The sequence below is a fragment of the Canis lupus genome, chromosome 37 (assembly GCF_003254725.2).
Source record: "Canis lupus dingo isolate Sandy chromosome 37, ASM325472v2, whole genome shotgun sequence".
NCBI classification, from domain to species: Eukaryota; Metazoa; Chordata; class Mammalia; order Carnivora; family Canidae; genus Canis; species Canis lupus.
This window is the reverse complement of record NC_064279.1, coordinates 21,614,484-21,634,249: the sequence shown is the minus strand read 5'-3', so window position 1 is coordinate 21,634,249 and position 19,766 is coordinate 21,614,484. Positions and strand designations below refer to the sequence as shown.

At 34.1% G+C, this 19,766-nt stretch overlaps 1 protein-coding gene across 10 annotated transcripts in view; it reads right to left on the bottom strand.

The window, feature by feature from the left end:
* SPAG16 (sperm associated antigen 16) overlaps positions 1-19,766 on the bottom strand; it is a 916,366-nt gene that overhangs the window by 432,660 nt on the left and 463,940 nt on the right. For all 10 annotated transcript variants that reach the window (XM_049106785.1, XM_049106782.1, XM_035710943.2 and 7 more), the window contains one exon: positions 10,699-10,884. In XM_049106785.1, the coding sequence (XP_048962742.1) occupies positions 10,699-10,884 (186 nt within the window). The remainder of the gene's footprint in view (positions 1-10,698; positions 10,885-19,766) is intronic.

Genomic DNA, 19,766 nt, shown 5'->3' with positions numbered 1-19,766 from the left:
TCTAGAGCTAAGGAATTAATCTTTAGATCAATGGCCAAGTAGAGAGCTTCCTTAGTAACTTAAAAGGTGTGGATCATCAGTGGCATCTTCCATAATGTAAGCTCCACTGGGACTGCAGCTTTGCTTGCCCTGTTCAGTGCTATATCCTCAGCTCCAGAGATATGAATTGGTACACAGTTGGTAAATATTGAATAAATGAATAAATAATCGATTTCTAAGTAAGCAAGCAGTTTTTACTAATTCTGTGGTCAAATCCAGTAAATGAATTAAGCAGTTGAATTAAGCAGGTGTAGGCCAAATCAAAAGGGATGACTTTTCTACAAAGTGAAATTACTCCTAGAGAGGGATTGCCTCCCTCAGGACCCAGTCTAGGCTGCGAATTGACCAAAGGCCAAATGACAGGATAATCATTCCATGTTCTTTGACTGAATATGATCTGATCCATTTTCTATGCAGGACACATGTTAAATTCTTTGAAATTTCTATGAAAATTGTATTCTCTAGTGTTTTATTAAAGAAAACAAATTCACCATTATTATCTAAATAGGCAGTGTTTCCCATCTAATAATATGGTTTTATATAAGAAAGATTAATTCTACCTAAATTTTTATTGCTTTCTATTTTTATATCATCTAGTTTACTTCTTTTATTTTGATTTGATGCATTTGGACATTCAATTCATTTCAATAACAACTGAAACAAATCTCAGAGTTTAAATGAAAACCATTTCAGTAATTTCAAAACAATGTTTCAGGGGCATATTGATACTTAGTTTTTGCTGTCTCAAATAAATGGGTCTCAAACAAGTTGGTTTTGTAGTCATTGATAAAGCAAGTAAATAAATATCATTTGGATTAGATATTTAAAATACTTAAGATAATTATTTATATAACTAAAATTAATTTTGAACTAAATGTTTAAACTCACTGAATTAATACTAAAATATATACATGCACCAACATATGGGTAGACATACACATACACACACATATGATCAAATTTAAATATAAAAATACATGTGATTCCCATTTTTAACCTCATGTATACTATCGCTGTAGATCATTTTATTTTAATATATATTTTAATTAATGAAGAAATATACTAGAACTTTTTAGTCATTAGCACTGAGGAGGATTAAGACTCATCTATTGATTAGATCTTTTCTGGAGCGGGTGTAGAGGGGGTGCTGCAGTTTTTATATGTTAAATTGCTTACTTTGGTGACAAAATATCATGTTTTAACATATTCGCTAGACTCATCCAAATTACTTTTTTTTAAAGATTCTGTTTATTTATTTTAGAGAGAGAGAGAGAGAGACCATGGCAGGGGTGGGAGGAAGAGTGGAGGGGGAGGGATGGGGTAGGGGAAAGAATCTCAAGCAGACTCTGTATTGAACATGGAGCCCCACTTGGGACTGGATCTCACAACCCTGAGATCATCACCTGAGCAGAAAACAAGAGTTTGACCCTTAACCAACTGAGCACCCAGGCGCCCCCAAATTGTTTGATATATACAATTTAGCTGGTTTATAAGACAATAGAGAGTACGACTTATTTAGCACAAGTTAAATACAAATTACAGAATTCATTTATATGAAACAATATTTGTCTTATAAGTGAATAGGGCCAAATTTTGAAATTTTAATGACATCAAACCTATTTTTTGGTCAACCCAGGTTTATTGATGTGAAAGTACATTGACATCAAATTTACTGCAAGTGGACACTGTTGCTTGACACATCTTCACATGTACACACAAAGCTATATTAGGTGTAAGAGCTTCATGATTTTTAAATAATTCTATAATTTGATAAATGACATCTAAACTTTAGCTTTAACATATTCTTCTTTGTAACATAGATGTTTCTTCAATAATGCTTATGAATTATGTATTATTTTGGGGCAAAGATGAGAATGAAAAAAATATATGCTGTTTTTTTCATTTTTTTCCTTATCTATATATTTATGTTCAATAATATGCAGGTATAATTTAAAATCTATATTTTGGGATGCCTGGGTGGCTCAGTGGCTGAGCGCCTGCCTTCAGCCCAGGGCCTGATCTGGAGTCCCGGGATCGAGTCCCATATTGGGCTCCCTGCATGGAGCCTGCTTCTCCCCTGCCTATGTCTCTGCCTCTCTCTGTGTCTCTCATGAATAAATAAATAAATCTTTTTAAAAATTAAAAAAAATAAAGTCTATATTTCAAAGGGAAACTATTTATTTATTTTTATTTATTTATTTTTTAAAATATTTTATTTATTTATTCATGAGAGACACACAGAGAGAGGCAGAGACATAAGGAGAGGGAGAAGCAGGCTCCATGCAGGGAGCCCAATGAGGGACTGGATACCAGGTGGAAAGTATTCATTTAAATATAAACAAAAATCCAAGATCATGTAATAATTGACTTATTATCCATGGAGCAGGATTGATCACAAGAGGTCAATATAAGTATGTTACCCTTCCTTTTAGTGTAACATAATTATGTTTCAAGGATTGCTTTAGCAGCCTATTAATATATACTGAGATGCCTTTTCAAGTAAAAGAAGGAAAACTAAGGGGCTTTACGATACCAGACAGATATTAATATACCAATAATCCATGCTCTTGAGTCTTAATACTTGTTTTAAAACCATTAATATTGTACAATGTGTCCTTCATCTCTAACATATCCAACTTTGCAAATGAATCATAAAGAACATGAAATATATTATTAATTATTAATTAAATATTTTATATTATAAATACTAAACTCCACTTTTATATTTGTTGCTTTTATTACTTATTTATAACAAAAATAATTTTTCCCATTTTAGAGTCTACATTGGTGCATCATTTGCCAAAAGAAATTAATAGTACATATTATTAAAAGAAGATAACTCACCATAAAAGAATCTTAACATTTTACATTTCCTTTTACTTAATTTTAGCTATTCCCTTCATCCACAGCCTTCTGTTTCTCTCATCTCATCCAGCCCAGGGGTTATGATTGGAAATGAATTATTAAATTAAGAAGGAAGCAATGCTAGTGGGCAGGAAGGAACATTCAAGTCTCTTCAATTGAAATCACCTGTTAGATGAAAAATGAGAAGGCATTCCTCATTCTACAGCCTTTTCTGGAATGCCAGTTGATGAATCTGCTTGGAAAAGGTGTTTTAAAAAGTTCATGATAGTGTTCCAGCATAAAGAGAATGAACTTTTTGATTTTCAGGTGTCTCAACATTTAACAGAGTGATTTGTTTTTTCTTTCTCTGTCAACACAATTCCTCAGTGATTCCAGTTGGCTTTATCCTCCAAATCTATGCTGAATGCAAAAATTCGTATTATCCTCACTATTCCCATTATGGTGCAAACCTTTACTGCTTTTGGCTTAGATTGTGGCAATAGCTTCCCAAGCCATCTTCCTGCCTTATTTTGTTCCCCCATGCCTCCCCTTCCACAGTCCAATCTCAACACAGTAGCCAGTGTGATTATCTGACTCTTCGGTTCAAAATCCTCCAGTGCTTTCCTAACGCATTGAGAATAAAGGTCAGTCAAGTCATTCACATAAGCTACAAGATCCTGTGTCATATGTGCACCCCCATATAACTAATTGCCTTTCCTCTGCCATCCATTCGTCTGCTCATACTACTCCACTCACACTGGATCCTTTCCTGTTCAGCTTCACTGCAATCAGCAAAACTGGTTCTTATCAGTGAACATGGTCAAAGCTGCTATGGAATTGAGATTCTCAGTATTTGTTATTCCTGTTAATGGTTAAATGAAATCATTATTATTGAATCAGTTTTCCATTAATGGAGACACTAATATTTAATAGTTAATATCTTATAATTTACTTTTTTTTTTTTTTTTACAGACATTAACTTCCATGAAAACCAGTTATTTGACTTACAGGTATTGCTATCGGCACATAGAATTTTAGAGGCTCCAACACCATTGCAACAGAATTAGGGATGGGAAATAGAGCAAAGGGAGAAAAAATAGAGGGAGTTGAATTATTACTCCTTCCAAATAATATTGAGAACAGTGCAGGCTTGTCTTAGTTGCCTTATGACTATGTCATGAGGGGCAAAACTTATCACTGGAAAAATAGTCATGGTACTTAATTTTGGACTGGGCAGGCGAAAGTGCTATAACAAATAGATATTCTCTCTCTTATATATATATAAGAGAGAGAATATATATTGTTATATATAACAAATTGTTATATATAACAAATATAATGTCTCAAACAAAAGAGAAGTTTATTTTTTCTTATTGATTACGAGTCCAGAGCATGTTGCAGGCTAACTGGAGGTAGAGAATGGGGGTGGCTTGACTTCAAGCAGGCTGATGATTGCTGTCATTTTCAGTAATTGGCTTCTAAGATTACTCTTGTGCTGGTCACTGATATCCCATCTCACCACAAGGAGAAAAGAATATAGAAATGGCACCTATCACTTCAACTAATACTCTGTTATAGAGAACTTAGTAACATAACCACACTTAACTGAAAGGAGGCTGAGAAAAAAAAAATTAGATAGCCAGGCACCAACTAATAATACGGAAAAAGGAGAGCGTGGCTTCTGGTGAACAGAGAACAGTCTCTGCCACAGTGTGGCCTTTTGCCCACCAACATCTGTGCCATCCTTCCTTCCGCATGATCTCACTGACCTCCCACCCTGTGCACCAAAGGAGACAACAAAAAATGCTACTCATTTACTGCACATATCTCACAATGCATGATCTCTGCATGATACGCAGTCTGCTCCACTGGGGTCAGAAGCATCTCATGTTTTGGCGACCAGCCAAATAACAGACAGGTTTTCCGCCTTGTACATCACCACAGAGAATGTACGATGGTGAAGTAAGGACAGAATAACTGCAACACAAACTCCAATACAAAAAGTAGAAAAGTGGGGAACACACAAGAGTCCTGAGTCTAAATAGTGATAGAATCCTGAGGAACTTTGCCATGGCACTGGAGAAAGTTCTTTGAATCATGTCTCTTTTTGTAAGAGGGGTTCTTTGTGATCTCCAGCTTTATTCATGGAAAGTTTTTTTTTTTTCCTTGTCCATTATGCTCTATGATCACATCTAAGGTGAGTGCTGTGTTCTGTGCCTTCAGCGTGCACTGTAAAATACTAGAAGTGAACTTCCTTCGGATGCAGATTCAGGGCCCTAATGACCGTTTTAAGAGTCTGAAGAGTTGAGGATATTAAGAATGGGCTCGTGGTTTTGTTGTCAATGAAATTATCTCAAAACTCCCAAGGTTTCTAACACATTTGCTTCCAGTCAGAGTAATGCAGCAGTAATGACAAATTACTTTTCTAAATATAGTTCTTAAATTAGCTTTTTTTTTTTTTTTTTCTCACTCAACTTAATCTTGATGGCATCTGAAACAATACTCCTGGATATAAGGGCAGTAAATTTATGTCTCACTCTAGGGGTCCCAAAACTATTGAGTGTTACACGTACCTCTGTGTTCTTCCATTCTTGTTTTAAGCCACCCAGTTCTTGCCAGTGTAATGCCTTGTTCCAGCAGTGGGGTAACGTTTTAGCTGTTTCCAACGCCTTCCCCTCAAGCTAGAAGCTAAGCAGGTACATGATCTGCCTTCCAAATATCAGAGTGATAGTCTGGTAGAGCCACTCAGCCAAAACACAGATACCATGGGAGAAAAGCAACTAGGAGTCACCCAGAATACCCTACCAGATATTATAAATTGCAGATGCATTGCATATTCTCTGGTTGCTTCAATATTGCTGCATTTTAAAACTACTTGTAATCTCAGTGAAGGCAGTAATGGAGTCTTCAATTTTTCTAATGTCTATAACACAGTGTAAAATTATTCAGTCATTTTATGAAAATTTATTGATAATCTTATGCTTTAAAGAAACACAAGCTATTTTTTATAGCTGACCAAGATCTTTTCTGATCTTCCTATCCCATTTTAATCACTTTATAGATTTATGTAAGATAAGATAGAACAATTAAATTTTAGTTCCAAAGTAGATGGGAACACTTTCTCCATATGTATATGTTGATTTTTTTCTTTATATTTATTTATGCAACCAAACTACTATGTGCCAAGCACTTCCTACTTAGGATATAATAGTGTGTGAGTGTGTGTGTGTGTGTGTGTGTGTGTGTGCACTTTAAGATTGACTTTTTTTTTTTTTTTTTTAAAGATTTTATTTATTTATTCATGATAGTCACAGAGAGAGAGAGAGAGGCAGAGACACAGGCAGAGGGAGAAGCGGGCTCCATGCACCGGGAGCCCGACGTGGGATTCGATCCCGAGTCTCCAGGATCGCGCCCTGGGCCAAAGGCAGGCGCCAAACCGCTGCGCCACCCAGGGATCCCTAAGATTGACTTTTTAAAAAAGATTTTGTCTATTTATTTATTTATTTGTAAATATTTTATTTATTTATTTATTCATGAGAGACAGAGAGAGAGAGGCAGGGACATAGGCAGAGGGAGAAGCAGGCTCCTGACGGGGAGCCTGACGCGGCACTCAATTCCAGATCCTGGGATCAGGCCCTGAGTGGAAGGCAGACACTCAACCATTAAGCCCCCCAGGCTTCCCTAAAAGATTTTTTTAATTTATTCGTGAGAGACAGAGAAAGAGAGGCAGAGACACAGGCAGAGGGAGAAGTGGGCTCCCCGTGGGGAACCTGATGCAGAACTCGATCCCAGGACCTCAGGATCATGCCCTGAGCCAAAGGCAAATGCTCAACCTCTAAGCTACCCAGGCATCCCAAGATTGACTTTTAATAAATATATTTGAAAATTAAGGTAGAAATCAATGATTAATAATTGAAACATATAATTTCCACTTTATATAAATAATCATTCAGAAGACCATCGAAATATTCCTGTTAATTATTCATAGAAACTTTGTAGACTGTCGACACATTCGGACTAATTGTACCACAGATACTATTCAGAGATTCTTATTAGCACTTTGTAAATGTAGCTCTTGATCTGGGATTTTTTATGTTAATTATGATTCGCAGTTATCCAACTGATAAGGAGCTAATTGGATGCTTTTGGCAAGTAATGTCCAATTGAGGAGCAGTTGCAAGGGTAGGGACCTGACATCAACTAAAGGACGCTCAAAACTAAGCCAGGAGCTCAAAGATAAAAGCAGATTGTAGAAGAGAGAGAGAAAAAAAAATATATATATATATACATTAAAGATTTTATTTTTTTATTCATGAGAGAGACACAGAGAAAGCCAGAGACATAGGCAGAGGGAGAAGCAGGCTCCATGCAGGGAGCCTGATGTGGGACTCAATCCCAGGATCCAGGATCATGCCCTGAGCTGAAGGCAGATGCTCAACCACTGAGCCACCCAGGTATCCTGAGAAAAATATATTTTAAACTCCTTCTTCTCTGGTGAACAATAAAATCTATAAATATAATTTTTTAAATTAAAAACTATATGGCCTCAGAATAAGAGTATTATGGCCCAGTACAGGACAGCTTCCGCCACCATGCTACTAAGGCAAATAGCTTCTCCCCTTAAATCACTAAGCCAGTTCCAATAACCTATAGCATTTTAAAGATACTAGTTTTAGTCTTATTTACAAAGTATTATCCATGAGTAATTTTAAATTACAACCCAGTGTTTTGATTATGACTCAAAGATATATCAATAACCACTATAGAAATAATCAATTTCTCCCTTATTTGCCATTATTGGTCCACTACCTCAGCTTCAAAATTGGTAGATATTTTTTTGCCTTTGGTGATGAACGTAAGCTCTTGACATTGATCGGAAATTTGAAATATAAAGAATTTTTGACATCAATTAGGAGCAATTTTGATCTGTTATATCGTCTCCCAGGTATCAACTGGAAGACAGTATTTGGATATTAAGGTCATGGAGAAAAGTCATCAAATCAAAACTTTTGAAATAATTCTAAGTAGGACTGAGTCTACTGGGAATTAGTTTTTTTTAACTATAGTCTTTTTTTTTTTTTAAACACTTCGAATGATTAAAACATAGGAAAAGATACTATATTTTAGAATGCACCACAATCTTCTATTAGGATTCTCATCTAATCCAAAGGTGATAAACATTAAAATTGGACACTATTGTTAAAATTTCAGTTATAGAAAATTAATGTCTTACAGATCTACTGCATAACACAGTACATATAGTTAACAACACTGTATTGTATATTTAAAATTTTATCAAGAGGCTAGATTTTATATTAAGAGTTCTTGTCACTAATAATAATAATAGTAATAGTAATAAAAGAAGACAGGAAAAAGTTTTTTTTCCATAAACATGGATATGTTTATTTGGTGATGGTGTACACTTATTCATGGGTATATACTTATTACCAAACTCATCGAGTTATATACATTATATAGGTATAGCTTTTTGTGACAACCTGGTGTCAATCATACCTCAATAAAATATTTTTAAATTCCAGGATATTGGGGATCTCTGGGTGGCTCAGTGGTTTAGCACCTGCCTTTGGCCCAGGGCATGATCCTGCAGTCCTGGGATCGAGTCCTGCATCGGTCCAGGGCATGGAGTCTGCTTCTCCCTCTACCTATGTCTCTGCCTCTCTCTCTATGTCTCTCATGAATAAATAAATAAAATCTTTAAAAAATAAATTCCAGCATACTATAATAAATACTTATATGAAATCTGATCATATAATATAGAAACATAATAAAATTAATACTTATAAAATATGATCATATAATATAGAAACATAATAAAATTAAGAATTAAATATGATTGATTACTCCAGATAGGTAAATGGTATCCATTTGAGAATTAAAACACATCTTAAATTATTAACTATTTTAGATGGAAATAGGTCTAAATTATATTATTCGGAGCCATGTTTTCCCATGCAGAATATGCCAAACATTATTTAGCTGAATTTGTATAACTCAGGTGGGTTCTGTTATTTATTCATTAATGTCCTCTATCTGTCAAGTTAGGAGACAAAATTTGCACCTATCATTTTAACAGTAAGAATTTAATATATGGGATTATTACCTATGTATAAAGTTGTTAACTGGATGACTAAATAGAGAAAAAGAGAATATTAAGGTATCATAGAAGAGGCACTGCAGGAAAGAGCTACCACCCATAGAACTTAGTGAATAAAGGAAATAGGGTGGAATTGGTTAAACTTAGAAACTTAAAGAGGGATGCCTACAGGAGTGAAACTTAGTCCTCCGAGGAAGGGGCACTTGTCTACTGGTATTGGTGTTCCTCAGCTTAGAAAAGGGGCCATGCTGAGTTGGGAACACAGACCTCGGAGAAGGAGGCGCCTGTTTGCTGGAGCTAATGTCTTTGATGATAGCATGATCCAGCTTTTCACTGCAAGCATTAGAATAGCTGCCAACTGGATTTAGCTGCTGTGATAAGACCGAAGCTGTGTTACTGAGGTGAAGTGTTGCTGGTGATGCTCACGGGAACTACAGGTCCAGAAGAAGCCCATAGGTAGGAGACAGGGAGAAGCAAATCCCCTCTACCTCCTCCAGCCCTACAGTCTCCCACAAGTTCCCTACTATTACCAAAGCCTAACAGAGAGTCTGCTTGCAAAGCAAAAATGTAGTCTGCAAAGTTCCAGTCACACATCACACAAACAGTATAGAAGGGTCAGTTTGGGGCTGAGAAAAAAGAACAGAGTAACTGGTAAGTGGCCTTAGGAGACAGTCAACTTATGCATAGGACAGAGCATACCCTTTCAATGAATCCTCCCGGAAACCTGCTGACTTTTTGCAAACACCATACTTGCCCACTCTCCTAAATAGGTTACCCATAATTCAAGAAAGAATGGATAGTTTATTCAAGGTAACTGTTCTACCCATAACCCCAAATAAGTAGTGTCTATCTTCATAGTGAGCCAATTTTTCTTTTACAAAATAAACTACAGTAGCTCAGTGACAATTGTTTACCTAAATTTCTAGGAGTCATTATCTCATATTTGGAATCTGGGCACTATTTTAATAATTTAAGTGACAGAAGTCTGACTGATGATTTATAATCCCTTGGGTTAGCTGAAGCAGTCAGGATACTTGATAGCAGCTTTTTGAATACTATTTTCATATCTAATAGGATATAGTAATTATACATAAATACATGGATGAGAAGTATTTGACACTGTAAGCATAATAGATTTGTCTGTCTTAAATTAAGATAAAAATATAAAACTTCTATATCTATAAAGTATTTTACAACACTTTACATACATCAAATTATATTAGTTCTTGCAACTTGTGAATTGATAAGCATTTAATTTGGGAAAAATATTGTAATATATCAAACTTAAGCATAAAGCAAGTAATTATCTCTGTAATATTCATGTCTATTAAATTGCTGATTTGATAATGAAGCAATTCTGAGGAAGGGAGAACTAAAATTCTCATTCTTTAAAATAAGTATTGATTTTTCTTCTGCTTAAAACAAACAGCTTCCCAATGAAATAATTCTAATCCTATTACATAGGATTGATCTTTATACTTACATTTAGAAAGGACTCATTATAACAATAATGATTAACAGAGTTAGAAATGGATTTTACAGACATTATTTCAGTAGCTTTCTATAATTTTATCAACTAACACCTTTTTTTTTTTTTTTTTTTTAATGTTCCCTGGTGGGAAAGCATTGAGAGGAAAAAAAAAAAACATTGCCTTTATTTATAACAGAGAGGGTTAATAATGCTTAAAAGTACTTCTTACCTGTTAACATCCCAGATTTTACTAGTTGTATCCAGTGAGGAAGAAGCCACAAAATCACCACAGGAGTGCCACGTGCAGGACCATACTGCATGACTGTGTCCTTCAAAGGTCAAAATGCAATTGCCTTTAGACAGGTCCCATAATTTAACCGTAGTATCACCACTTGAAGTAGCCAATTTGTTGCCACTATTTGCAAGAATATAAAAAAAGTAATTTGTTAAAAAGTCAATTTATGATTATTTTTTACAAATGGTTATATGCTATCAGTAATTTGTGTGTGTTTCTCGAATCGTTCTTGCTTTTAGTGGCATACTAAATGCTTGAATCTCAAGATCTTATTTGAGCCCATAACAATTATATACTTACTTGTATTATTTAGTAATTCAAGTTTGATGAGACAAACTGCTGTTGCACACTTTCTGGATTAATTCTATATCCTTTTAGATTAATTGCCTAAATCAATATTTATTTTTAGTATGTATTAGTTTTTGGGCTATGTGTTAGGTTCTGTGGATAATGTAGCCTCAGAATGATGAAATTTTAGACATTGACTCAGATAATTTAAAAAGTTTAATACAATACAATACAATAGGTCAGTATTGTTTATGTTTCGATGAACTAAATGGTCCAGGAATGCAGTTTGGATGTTGAAGGAAGTGAACCAGAAATGAGGATATTTTTGAGCTAGATCTTGAGAGAGAAAAGGTTTTGATGAGTTGAATGGTTAAGGATAAGCCATTAGATTTTCCATTTAGGTTATTAGTAGATGTTTAAAAAAACAGTGACTTTCAAGTGGTGGACATGACTTCTAGTTTAAGAAATGAATGGACATTAATGACATGAACAGAAACATCTAGGAGTTTTTGGTAAAATATTAATTCCAAGAAAATTTTATTTCCATCATTTTCTTCATATTCTTATGCATTGCATGATCCTTCTACCGTTCTCTTTATAACTTTTCTCTCCCTAAGTATAATGAATTGCTTATTCGTACTCTTTCCCTGTGATTTTGATTGAGAACTCATTCTTCTCTCTGTTTCTAGGCATCAAGAATTAGGATTGACTAATTGAAGTACTCAGCAAATACTTCCAGAATGAATAAATATGTGAATGAATGAATGAATGAATGAAGTTGTGTTTTTATAAAAGAATAAGGAAAGGTACCCAGTATTTCCAAGAGAGGGAATGGCAAGATCAAAACACGTATTTGCTTACTTGTTTTTTTTGTTTTGTTTTTTGGGTTTTTGTTTTTTGCTTTTTATGCTGTGAGAAGTACATTTTTAAGTACAGCAGAGAAACAAGCACTGGAGAAGGAGAGTTTAAAGGTGGTGGAGGAAAGGTGGATTACAGAGTGAAGAAGGTTATACAGTTATAAAAGGATATCTATTTTCCTTATAATTTTTTAATTTAAATTAAATTAGCCAACATATAGTAGATCATTTTAGCTATTCTGACTGGTGTGAGATGGTGTCTCATTGTGGTTTTGATTTGTATTTCCCTGATGCCAAGTGATGTGGAGCATATTTCCCTGTGTCTGTTGGCCATTTGTATGTCTTCTTGGAGAAAAGAAGACCTGTCCTCTGCCCATTTCTTGATTGGATTATTTGTTCTTTGGGTGTTGAGTTTGGTAAGTTCTTTATAGATTTTGGATACTTGCCCTTTATCTGATAGGTCATTTGAAAATAGGGGATTCCTGGGTGGCTCGGCGGTTTAGCACCTGCCTTTGGCCCAGGGTGTGGTCTTGGAGTCCCAGGATCGAGTCCCACTTCGGGCTCCTGGCATGGAGCCTGCTTCTCCCTCTGCCTGTGTCTATGCCTCTCTCTCTGTGTGTGTGTGTGGGTCTATCATAAATAAATAAATAAATCTTTTAAAAAAAAAGAATGAAAATATCTTCTCCCATTCTGTATTTTAGTTTCAGATTAGCAGAATTAAAAAGAAATGACTCTATGACGATAGTCCTTCACTAATAGACAGATATTTAAAACTGTCTTTTACTTTGCAGCTGTTGTTTATTTGTACATATATTTGCCATTCAAATTTTACTTTTTAATACTAAAGACCTAAAAATATATTTGTCTAAAAATATTCAAGCAGGAGTGCCTGGCTGGCTCAGTCCATAGAGCATGAAACTCTCGATCTTGGGGTCATGAGTTCAAGTCCCATGGTGGGCCTCGGGCTTACTTAAAAAATTATCCAAACAAACACAAAAATAAAAAATAATTTAACTGTGGCTCTTTCTCAAATCTGTCCTTCTGATGGGCTAGCAAGCTATTATGGACATAAGTCTTGCTCTAGGGTAAGAATTACTGTAATGTATTTCTGTCTGGCTGAAAATTCTTTCATATAAGTTTTACATTCTTCTCCCTTGCTTTAAACTATGTGGCAAAAAAAACCCCACAAAAATCACAATAGTATTAATCACAACTGAGATAAGCAGTTGTAATGATCTTTACAAGTGCCATCAACTGATATTTAGTCAACAATAAACAACATTCTCATAAGCTTTTAATAAATTAAGTCTGTTGCTCAAGTGTATGTACTTAACCAAACCCAAAATATATAGAATATGAATTTCTGAATTTCTCTGAAATGTTTTGGCTTTTCAAAAGATATGGTTTGAAATATGCAAAATTGTATGCTTTTGGCACGCAAGAAAGATAAAATATTTGAGGATGGAAAGGGAAAAAGAAAGAAAGAATGATGAACCAAAACTCAAAAAGTGCTCCAAGTCAAGCAAAACTCAGGGTTTCCCTCAGCTCCACAAAATAAGAGAAGTCGAAATGCCCAAAAAGAGAAAAAGTGGATCCAGTTTGTTAACAAGTACACTAAATCATTCTTACTTACATTTGGTTAACTTCTCATTCTGGTTTTGCTGGACAGCCCCCATGACCTTGGACAGGCCATTAACATTTACACTTAACATTTCTGGAATTCATTGTCTTTTTTTAAAAATATGGATAGTAAGTCCTGCTCAATATAGCCTAAAGTGTTGCTTTGAAAATCAAATAAGAGAATTCTTACAACAGCACATTTTAAATTCTGGGTAATATTCAAACTTGATACTGTTTTTAAGAGATTCTCTTGTGATATCCAGTTTTTACATGGAATTGCTTATCCTTATGTCTATAGATAGTAGAATGGAATCCAATTACTTTCATTATTCTATAATTTCATATACCTGTGTCTGTCTACTCAACAGGATTATTTGAATTTGTAAAAGGAATATCAGTCACAATATTTTCACTTACTATAGATATATATGTATTATTTATGTGGCAGAAAAACCTATAACCAAATTATATTGAAGTATTTTCTCATGTTTTTTATAGGTAAAAGATAAAAATTTTGGTATCAATGAGCTCATAAAATAATTGTATCAGAAAAGCTCTAAACTTAGATTACTTGAAAAAAATTAAAATATTTTGATTTACATTTAATGTGCCTAATTTGTGAGAGTTCCCCAAACTTTAAGTTAAAAATTAAAACAAAAAGGGCAAAGAATGCTTTCATCCAAGTTATTCTAAATCCTTAGCCTTTGATACGGAGCTGCTGGCTACATTTGGCTGGTGAATGAGGGCACTGTGACAGAGTAAAGTGAACACCAGTCTACACAGAAAATGGTCTTTTTTGAAGTAAACAGTGCCCACATCCAACTTCTGTTCCCTTCGTTCCCAAATGATATACCCTTCTTTTGTGTAGAAATCTAGAATCAACCAAGAATCATACATAAAGTGAATTCAGAAGACAGCCTTATTTTCAGATATTACAGATGCTAGCAAAAGCAGAGTGTTCTGCAAAGATCAGGCCTTCCCTTACTGGCTGCAAAACCACTGCCCTTGGTTGGTTGTATTGTTTGGAGCTCCAGGTGTACTTTTGCCAGTTGCTTGAGAAATTTCAATCAGATTTTCAGCTCAGTCTTTCCACTTTTACACAGGAGTGGAAAGATGCTGGCAAGTGGACTCTCCTATGCCTGGCATAAAGTATTTATAAGACATGCTATTTATTGTGTAAATGCACAAATGATGTATGTAAGAAGGAAAGAGAGATTTCAGTTGTTCATAGATCTGTGTTAATAGAATGGAATAACTACATAATTTAGGGCAATATATATATATATATATATATATATATATATATATACATATAAACAAGTTTATAGCAAAACAAACAAGTTTAAAGCAAATCTTGGTACAGAGGACAGAAAAATATTGGAATTGTAAAACTACCAGCATGTTACTCTTTTTTATTTTGTTTTATCCTTTAATTATGTTATTGCTTAGGTTGTAGATGCAGAAGGACAGAAATTGGTAGGTTAATTTATGAAACTTTATATGGAGATCATGAATAATGGTGTCATCCTGAAAATAAGATAGAGATGCCCAGTAATGCCTTTAAACTATTACGTATCAATTTCAATCTTGGGAATTATTTTATTATTTAATTTTCTTATTGTATCCAACATGCTTCTGAGTATTCTTTAGTTGTCATTCATATGCATGCATGTGATACATTAGAATTGAATATTCTTTATATTCTTGAAAAACATAACCTGGGTCATTATAATAGTTTGATATATATATCCATAGGTACTAAAATAGAGTTCTCATCCTTTTGAAAATTAAGTTTCTATGCATACCCTATGACTGTGTCAAGAAAATGTTATATTCATAACATTAAATATATTTTTTCAGCTATCTCACAATTTCTACATTTGATACTTCCTTTTCCATTTCTTTCTTTTGACCCAATGTTCTAGAAGACATAGGAGATTCATTTATTCATTTCACAGTTAGTCATATGCTCCAGACACTGTACTAGACAACTCCATCCATCATCCCTCCATACTTCTCAAACATACGAAGCATTCTTCCTCTCAGGATATCTTCACGCATTTCTTCTGGCACTAAGATGCTATCTCCTGTGGATATTCCCATGGCTTGCTCCATGGCTTCAGTTAAAGACCTTTTCTTCAACTTCACCTTATCATGAAGGGCATCTCTTCCAATCCCACTTAAAATACTATATCATCCTAACTTTTTGCCTCTCTCTGTTACTCTTTACTGAATGGCTTTTCTCTATAGCACTTTTCTCTATAGCACTTATCATTATTTATTTATTGCCCCCCCTCTGCCAATAGAATGTAGCATATATTAAAACAGAAACTTTTTTAAATTAACTGCTATATATCCAATGCCAGCTTCATACTTAGCACATAGGGAATTTTGATAAATAGCTATTGAATCAATGAATTAATGTATGAAACACAATTATGAATATGCTAATGTCCCTAGAGTCCTATTTCTAATAGATAATTTTTCAGGGCTTATAATGTAAGAAAAGAATAATGTAGGCAAGTAGATCCTATGTCCCATCTTATTACTAGATTTCTTATTTGGATATTTACTTTTTAAAGAAGCTTAATTTCATGGCATACTAAATTATTTCCTTCTGAATTTTGCCTGAGTTACTATACACACATAAATTCAGATTGTGTTGGAGGATATTATCATATAGGCCCAGGAAAATAGCATATCCCCCACCTACCTCATATCTTGTTTGGATAGATGCAGGACATAAATAAATTCAATGAATAAATAATTAGCTCACATTAAGTAAGTTGAAGAAATAATATATCTTATACTCCTACTGAAAAAAGTCTAATTCAATGAGTATTTGGATTATTTGGATTACCATGATAGGGCATTTAATAAAGTGATCTCTGAATATATACAGACTTCTCTCATAATTTAAGCCAAAAAAATGTAAATAATTTGAGGAATATGTGTACTTCATATCCTTCACATCTTTTGTATAAGCAAGTGCTCACAATGTGAAAGCAGGAAAGGAAAAAGGATGAATGTTCAGCATGTAAAAATTGCGGCATAATCAGAGATTTTTAAGTATTTTGCATTCAAGAAGAAAAGAACAATGAAAAAATTAAGCTAAGTAGATAAACAACAGTCAAATAATAAAAGACCTTTCCTGCAGTCCTAAATTATATTAATCTGTGCGCCACAAGGAGAGATCAAAGGGTTTTAAAAGGAGTTAAGAAAGTAATCAGATATTAATTTTAGGATGTTAACACTGGGAACATAACAAGACCAGATTTTTTTTTTTTTTAGGAAGAGTAGAAAATACATTTAAGAATTTAGTTATTTTGAGATCTATGCTTTGTATAATCACAGGCATTCCCAGGTTTTGGTAAGTGATTTTCAAGGCAAGTGTCAGCTTCCCACTGATACCTACCTATTCCACTAGCTAAAGGATTTTCCAAGTCTAAGTGGCATTGAATGGGGGAATGTCCGTTTTCCAGTGAAAAAGTCTCCTCTAATGATACTGCTTCTTTACCTTGTTTTGACATCTGATCTTAGTCCTGGATTACAGAATTTTTCACTGTACTCTTTTCTGATTTTCAAGAGTACACAGCAACTAAAATATGTGGGTGTGATGCTGAGTTCAAGTCCTAGGAGGATTGATTTGACAAAATATTTAAGGTCAGCAGAGGCAGGATATGTACTTCATTACCTGAAGCCAATGTCCTGTCTGAAAGTCTTATAGTAGATAGAACAAGATATTTCTCTGGTTCCAGAAGAAGCACTGCCTGTGATTCTGGTATAAAATAAGAGGTTTACCATACTTGGAAATATTATAATGATAATTTGGATACATTTAAAACTAGCTTAAGGAATGTGAATTCATATATCATAGAATTCCAAAATTTTAAGGCTAGAAGAGCCCTTAAATCCATATAATATAATCACACTTCCTTGTTTTAATTATTCCTACTGATATTCTACTATTTTAATGCCCGGCCTCTATTTAAAATTTCTAATAACAGGAAACTCAGTTCATTGGGCTTTAGGTAGCTTTGTTATAAAGTCTTCCTTTTCTTGAGCGTATTTTCTTCTATATAAAAAACTCCCCTTCGTTAAAGTCAGTTTTAATGCTTGGCATCATTCCAAATTCAAATAAACCCTCTTTCACTCAATTGCTTTTAGAGTAGAGGAAGAAAGCTATCATATCCTAGAAATGACATTCCACGCATTTCTTTTCTTTATCACCCAAATATTCTTTTCCATGCTACTTCTACTTTAGAGATAACACAGGGATCTTAGAAGCTGTACATCCACTCAAACTTGACTAGTCTATTTCTATTGAATAGGGCATATATTTGCATTATTCAAATCCAATCTTATATACTATCACTTCAAATACTGGTAATAAATATAAGATTATCTATATTTCCACACATTGAAATGTGAGACTAGAGTGTGTAATTTCCATTCTCAGAGGCATGAGATGTTCTTTCTTATCCTTTCCCTAATTATTTTTCATGTTTCCTTTTCAAATTGTTATTTTCCTTCCCACAACAGATCTATTGTTTATAATGACCAGCCTTGCATTCAGATTGAAATTCTCTTGATAAAATCAAGAGAATTTGTTTCAGGGCAAACAAAGCTTTTTCTAATATTCTGAACTATGTTGTATTTCTGTCTGGGAACCTAACTGAATGAGCATTTCAGTTTATGAATCTACTTTTCAGAAATCCAAACTTCATTAATTTAAATCATATTTAAAGCCAGCTCTTTACCTTTCCTGTCCCTCCATCCCTGCAAGTGTAGATAAGAGAAAGAAGTATTGGTAACAACGTACCTATCCCTGAGTCCTCTAATTTCCTGTGGTTTCATAATCACTAAAATGTTTTATTGGTCTTTCTAGGAGTGTCATTTATTCCACCATAAAATCAGTGGAGTGAATAGGGAAATGATAGATAGGATTTCAGTAGATTCTCCATCACATTTCTGATAAACTCTGGAAAATAGCACAGATTTCACCTGAATTTGCCACATTTTCATTGATTAGATCTCCTTCACCAAGGCTGTACCATTCATCAAGGAATTAGTAAATATCAAGGTACATATTAGTTTATCTTCTGTGTGAATTCTATACTCAAGCCTTACAAGTATAAGTAAATAAGATCTTTTAGGTGTATAAATTTAGTACTCAATAATAGCTCTTAATTATTCTGAAAATAAGGCAAACTATAATATTGGCAGAAGTTAGCACTCTTATGTTTCAATCACATATTTGCCATTTAAAAGCCTAATTGCTTGTGGAAACAGTATTCTCATCTGTAAAAGAAAGAAAAGATACTTTTCTACTGTGACTCTCTAATGTGGATCAAACTAAGAATGTTTGCTAAAATATAATTCACAAAGAAGTTGTGAACACTAAGAAGTAAAGTTTATGGATCTCCAAACAATAGGCTCTGAGGAGTTGTCACTTGCATGGAGCACATAGCTTTAAAGAATTGTTTTAAAGGACGAGGGGGAGGTAAGAAATGCATTGTTTTTTACAAGGATAACTGCTCTTGTTGCCAGCTTCCAGGAAGTCAGCCCTTTCTTTAAGATGGAATTTTGTAAGCATAATAAATGTGAAACCCTACCGTGCAATCATTCCATTTAAGGATGAAATTACTGGCTATGGAATAGTTAGCTACAGCAGAAGCTGGAATAAGAACTTAGATGTACATCATTTGAAGATATGAATTAGCCCTGTGTGCATTGAGCTCAAAGTCTGGCAGTGACCCACTAGAACAATGCACAAGCTTCAGCCTGAGACTAACCAAAGACAACATGACACTTGGGGAGTGAAATCCCTAGAAAATAAAATAGTATGATGCTGAATGCTTAAGAAAATGTATGTGGATGTAGAAACAAAAAGAAAAGGAATTCATATTTTTAAAGATTTTTTTTAAGTCATAGGTATAAAAAGACTGCGATGCAGAAACTGATGAGGAAGTTTGAAATACTACTGCAAGATTCAGAGTAAAGACTAGAAATGCAGTGTGCATAAGACAGCATGGGGATCAAATAGTACTTTATTATTATTATTATGCATTTATTGAGAGGAATAACAGTGTTAAAATTTGGCTGCAAAGTGTAGTCAAATATGTATGTGTTAATTTACTAGTCATTTTATTAAAATATTCATAATTACATTATCTTTAATCACTTTTTCTTAAAATACCAACTAGGGAATTCTAAACGTGTTTCATCTAGAGTATA